The sequence below is a fragment of the Penaeus chinensis genome, chromosome 33, assembly GCF_019202785.1.
Source record: "Penaeus chinensis breed Huanghai No. 1 chromosome 33, ASM1920278v2, whole genome shotgun sequence".
Classification (NCBI taxonomy): Eukaryota; Metazoa; Arthropoda; class Malacostraca; order Decapoda; family Penaeidae; genus Penaeus; species Penaeus chinensis.
In genome coordinates, this window is record NC_061851.1 from 34729548 (window position 1) to 34735938 (window position 6391).

General features: G+C 36.5%; 2 protein-coding genes across 4 annotated transcripts in view; one reads left to right on the top strand and one right to left on the bottom strand.

The window, feature by feature from the left end:
- Positions 1-202: 202 nt before the first annotated feature.
- LOC125043156 lies at positions 203-5271 on the bottom strand. The gene is made up of 5 exons (XM_047639142.1): positions 5230-5271; positions 5040-5121; positions 4361-4586; positions 3437-3643; positions 203-2487 (listed from the first exon to the last, which is right to left on the bottom strand). Exons 3-5 carry the CDS (start codon positions 4544-4546, stop codon positions 298-300), a joined length of 2583 nt encoding a protein of 860 aa, XP_047495098.1. The 5' UTR covers positions 4547-4586; positions 5040-5121; positions 5230-5271; the 3' UTR covers positions 203-297.
- A 461-nt stretch (positions 5272-5732) lies between these two features.
- LOC125043388 (PDZ domain-containing protein 8-like) overlaps positions 5733-6391 on the top strand; it is a 32468-nt gene continuing 31809 nt past the window's right edge. For all 3 annotated transcript variants that reach the window (XM_047639484.1, XM_047639485.1, XM_047639486.1), the window contains exon 1: positions 5733-5814. The gene's annotated coding sequence lies outside the window, so the exon portion shown is untranslated. The remainder of the gene's footprint in view (positions 5815-6391) is intronic.

Consider the following 6391-nt stretch of genomic DNA (forward strand, 5'->3'; position numbering starts at 1 on the left):
ACCACCTTCTTCCCTCACCTCCTTCCCTCCCTCTCTTCTCCCTTACCCTCTTCCCCCCCTTCTCCACCCCCCCCCATCTCCTTCACTCCCTTTTCTTCCATCTTGCTTTACCTCCCCATCATCTATCTATCTACCAATCTATCTATCTATCTATCTATCTCTCTCTCTCTCTCTCTCTCTCTCTCTCCTCTCTTCCTCTCTCTCTTCTCTCTCTCTTCTCGTCTCTTCTCTCTCTCTCTCTCTCTCTCTCTCTCTCTCTCTCTCTCTCTCTCACAATAAATAGAAAAAACTCAATTCTCAGAACACTCTAACACTGTGAGTCCAGTGCCATTCATTTTTAGCATTGGCCACTATGCCTGCTATTATGAACTTAATATCATTTGGATGGAGCAAGACACTCAAGCGACGGTCTCCTGAGAGGTACAAATTTTCAGCAGTTACTTCAACTTCAATTTTGTGCAAAGAAGAGCAGAGATTTACAGAAATAAGTAAAAATCCAGAATTATAGTTGTGTATCACAGTGAACAAACATGGATTGTCGCTTGGGAACACTATGCCTATTCTGGGGGTTATGCCAAATACAGGACTAGTTAAAAATTCAATAATCTGAATGTCTGCAGAGTCCTTCATGTCCTTCTTCAGAAAGGAAAATTCTGGGATGAAATTACCAAACAGCAAAGAACTCAGGAGGCTGACTTCACTTCCACGGGAATTAGAATGATTGCAAATGCACATTTTCAACTCAACATTTTTGTCCTGGCACTTGCTGTATATGCCATAAAGAGTCATTCTATCATACGCCACAAGGCGCAGTGCTGGTTCGCCAGGTCCCGCCTCAATTGTTAAGAAAAAGATCTCTTGATCAGTCTCCTTTCCATCTCCTAACCCCTGAACTATAACATCAAGTTTATATCGAACTAAATCAGCTCTGACTCTAGATTCTAATACTTTCCTCAGTCGAACAGGCTTGAGAGGCCTACAGTTCCCAAACCCAGTACCTCCACCTTCTTTGTGTTGGGAGAGTATAAGATTGTTCAATACCCCAAGCCCAAAGTCAGCAAGAGCCAAGTGCAGGTGTGACGGCTCTACTGATACTTCAAAATTCCTACAAATGCACAGATTGGGTTGCAAAAGGGGAACATCTAAGCAGTTCTTTGTAACGGAAATGCTGCTGAGCAAACCCATAGGAGTAACATATTTGTCAACAAATTTTTTGTCTGGAACTGTACTTTTCTCATTAATTAGTCCCAGGAGCATGTAATGGATGTCAATAGCACTAATCAGCCGTCTCTGATTATCTCTTAGAATTCTCATTTGGACATCTCCCAAATGATCTTGTACATCTTGAGGAATTATCATGAACAATGCTGGATTAAAGGTCTCCACGTGTGCCTCTGGGCTGGACTTGATGAAGTTTCCATAAGTATTTCCATGATCAGCAAATAAAATTGTTATTGTGTTTTTCATTTTAGAGGCAAATTTCAAATATTTGACTAGAGGTTCATCAATGGTCTGGACACGTATCCCAGAAGCATCATGTGACACACTAGACGAAGTGAAGGTTAGAAAAGATTGTCCAGCTTTCAGAGCAGCTTTTTGGTACAGTTTTAAATACTCCAAAATATATTCATGATGATGTCTGCTATTGTAGCATACTGCTGGCAATCCATGAAATGGATCCTTCTTTCCATTGGCTTGCAGGATTTCACAACTTGCAAGGGTCATGTCTACACTGTCAATATTGGCAACTGATAATGCTCTTTTGAACTCCTTCCACAGTGACACACCAGAGAGACTGTCATTCATTACTTTTAAGTCCTTCACTAAACCCCATTCCCAGTTCCAGCATAAATCCTCAAGCCAAAGTGTCTTGAAACCTCTCATCTTGTACTTTCCAAATAATCCTGAGATGGGCAAAGGCTTCTTTGGCACATCATAAGTTCCAAAAGGAACCTCTGTCATATTAACATAACCAGAGAACAAGGCCTGCAAGCTTTCATAAGTTCTTTGCTTCACAGCTTGGAAGTAGTGGAAATCTAAAACCTTCGAATGTAGCTCATCATAGAGGTCATCCAGAAACCGCACTGTCTTTGGTAATGAACGGTAGAAATGGGTGCGTGATAGAGAGTCTATCATGACTAGATTTATATTGATATCTCTCTTATCTTTCTTAGGCTTTTCCTGACTTTCATGGATCTTCTTTGGATGCACAAAGAGCTGCGTGTAGGAATCAAGGTTCTGATCTGTATAAGCCTCATCATACTGTGGCTGTCCAAAGTCTTCAAGGGCACCTGAGCTGTTGGAGCACTTGATGAACATATAGCCAAAATAATGTTCTTTTTGTATCTCAGATATAACAGCATTTTGCAATTCACTGATGCTGACTGACTTCCATGTTGTGTCTGCTTCCTCTTCACTAAATGTGCCGATGTAATGTCTCAGGTCTTTACACTGCAGAGGTGACTGACATAATATCTGATCTTCAACCTGAAAATCAAAACACAAATTATTTAATTAAAAACAAAATGCTTCTTTTGCTTGTTGATTATATTCAAGGCTCACTATAAGTCTATTGAAAAGTAACAGTTCATCATAAAATGGGTAATACTAATAATTATGTTCAAAAGTACAGCAAAGTTTTTTATTAAACTTGAACCTATACTGAACCTGTATATAGGAGGAAAACCATATATTGACTTGCTTTTACATTTTCCTGTACTGGATTTCCATTTTCAAAAAAAAAGATATATGATTTATTTCTGCCCAAAAAATGAAAGTTGATATTTTCATAATCAAAACCAATACTTTCCATTTAATTATAGAGTTTATACAATATTATTAACTTAAATTATATACTGAATATCATGGGTATGCTATCCTACACTGAGAAAATCTGATGTCTACTTAATCACTGAGTGACTGATTTACTGCACTAGCCATTACAGATAGTTCATTCATAGATACACATAACTGATCATTGTTACATCAAAAAATGAATAAGGCTGATAGCATAAGAAAAATAACTGGGGAAAGATTCTGCATTTTGAGACATTTTGAGGTTCTTATCACCAAATTGACCATAATTTCCTAGAAATTTAGACACAATTTTAAGTGACTTTAAAGCAACATCTATTTTCAATTATATTTCACACACACACACACACACACACACACACACACACACACACACACACACACACACACACACACACACACACACACACACACACACACACACACACACAAAAACACACACACACAAAAACACACACACACAAAAACACACACACACACACACACACACACACATTGAAATGCCCCCGTGTTACTGATATCACAATAAGTGCAGGAACTGCCCTTCATATGTATTCCCTTGCCAAGACTGTGTCATTAATTCTAATACAAAAGTGAGAATGAAGACCTTATAATCACTTACCAATCTACAAAATGTTATACTGGATTGTTCTTTGCAGCTCTGAGGTTTATTACTGAAGAATAAAGCTTGAGTAAGAGAGCAGAGGCCCCTCGGAGCAGGCAGATGGTGGCATGCCAGAGGGTTTGAGCCATGGTGATGGTCCTCTGATCCCAGCTCTGTGTTGATGCATGTTGGAACTTCAACCTCATCATTCATGCTTGTTAGTGACTGCAATTAAATTTTAATAGGTTTTTAGCGTGTTCCTTTTCTAGATAAAAATGATAATACACTCACGCATACTTGGAAATTTTTTATACAAGAATTTAGTTATGGTGTAAAATCTGATTGATCAATATTCCCTTTGACTTCAAATGAATAGACAGAATTACTGTAATCAATAAAATAAAATGCAATATATGGACTTTTGTGACACATTTTACATTATACTTTATGAAAGCGGTGTTCATTAGTATATCAAGTTGATGCTTATATTTATTCAATAAATACTGTATGCATTTCCTATGTATAAACAAAAATACAATTTATGGCACTAAAACTATATTATAAAAAAAAAAAAAAACTAATATAGACCAAACTTTCAAAGAACAATTTATAGTGACATCCCTCTCACTGAATTAACTATAGAAAGCAAGATATGCCAAGTACACTTCTTGCTTTGTGGTCACTCACTTACACTTATACCTTATTTACATCTGTCATAAAGAACTCTATTCACAAATACAATCACATCTTATGAAAATAAAATTATATAGTTTCAGTGGGTGACAATCAAGCTTTCACTGTAAAGAGTGTGTGAAATGGATACCTTCATGAAATTGGAGTCACTTTTCACTTATGGAATTTCCTGACCAAACTGAAAACAATGAAGATAAACAACAGAATACCGAGGAGTTCAACTAATCATATTGTTAAAGCTAAACTTACATTCATAATATGAACATTTGAAAGTCTGGGAGGCTGATCCAGCTGCAGAGCTCGCAGCAGCTGTGACATCAAGAGCATAAAGGAGAGCAGAACCGAGACCAGAATTGTCTTCTTTCCCGGCTGTATTCTGCGCGGCCTGATTGCCGTGGGTAAGATAGAGTAGAAGTCACCTGCATCGTGGGTCATTGTTGTCTCGTGATAGTCTTCTATACTTTTGTAGTGTATCCTATTAAGAGAAAAAAAAAGGTTTAATTTTTTTTTAACTGTAGTGATATCATCTATAAGTTAATGACATTTCAAGCCTTCCACACCTTGTAAACTATTCTAGAAGAAAAGAAAGGAATTTATTTTGAACACTGTCATTCACATATACCAATGACATTTTAACTTTCCGACATTTTTACAATATATCTTACTAAGGACAGAAATAAGAAAATTACTACTTTAACTGTAGCATGATATTCATGTGATTGACATTTTATAATTCCAATAGGACGCATATTACTTATATTTGTTTCATATTCACAAAAAATATGTTGTTACATATACATCCTAGAATGACTTTAGGCACAACCTCCCCAAAAGCTTGTGACAGATAAATCAAGCCTATAATAAATACTTTTAATTAATCATATTGATGACAACTAATCATTAAAATATCCTAATCTATTAATATTACCTTTTTGGCTTATCCTATTTTGTTGGCAGGGTATTTAGTTTCTCTACAACTGCAGAGCACCAAGACACATATTCCTGCATACCTTGAACACAAAAGAATATTCAATTGTTAAATTCCTTGAAATCATCAATAGGCCTACATGCTTTCTATTAGAATTATCCACGACGCATCACAAACATCTGTCATTTACCTTGATCTACATCTCAATTGTTGTTCAGTGTCATATTATTATTATTATTATTTTTAGAAATCATCTTTTCCTTAATGCTGGTCTCCAGAAAGTAAACAATAGGGATATTTTGATATGATAATCTAGGTGTAAATACGAATTATCATATAACTATTATGATTTAGCATATGACCTTTCTGAAATTTATATCCTCGCGATCGGTTTCGGACAAGTGGAGGTTTGTTTACAGGATACGCTGCAAAAGAAAAACGTTTCTCTCTGTTCAACGTTCACTTTCACATATCATCGTTACGTCCAATATGTTCGATTTTCTACGTCAGAATCTTACCAAAATCTGGACTAACACGTGCAAACTGGTGCTCTTAGCAGGATATTTAAATCTTCATATGACTTGTTCTTCCTCTAGAGGTAATATCTAGCCCTTATCAACGACAAAAATGGAAAATATCATAAGTTATCAGTTACTTTCCCTTGAAGCCACCTAGCGGCGACAGCGGTAACCTGGCTGTCGTCTGCACGTCAGCTGTCAAGATGGACCGCAGTTAGCATGTCGTGCTGTCAAACTATGTGTGAATGGCTGATGTGGTGAGTTTGAACTCGCATGGAGCATATGAAGTGCTGTATCTCACTTAATCAATTTCCGTTAGTTTGTGATTCTTCTTTCTTTTTCTTCACTTGGTTGATGTAGAACGAGCGGTATGGGTGTATCTTTTTTGTAATTGACGTGTTCTTCGAAGGTATGTTCTGCAGTCATGCTTGACGGAAGTCGATAGAAATTCATATGGATGTAATTTTAAAGTATTGTTATATCAAAAGATTGCTTTTTTTATAATTAGGGGATATTCGACCAAAAAGTTGCCTTGAAAACACCTATTGATGTGGAATACATGGGCATGGTTGAGTCATTTTTACATTCTCAAGAAGCATGAGTGCTTATAACAAGAGTGTTAGATTTGTAATTAAACTAACAGAACCAGATCTTGATTTCATTTTACCGGGGTTCAGTCAAGGCATACTGTAAGGAAAACAATGCAAGGGTCATCTTTTTATTCTTATCCAATTGTTTATATAGGCTTCAAGGATTTTACTGCCCAATAACCATCTTAGTTGCATGATTATTTTCCATAGTATTGAGGAAAAATAGAATAGTATGAGTTCTTCA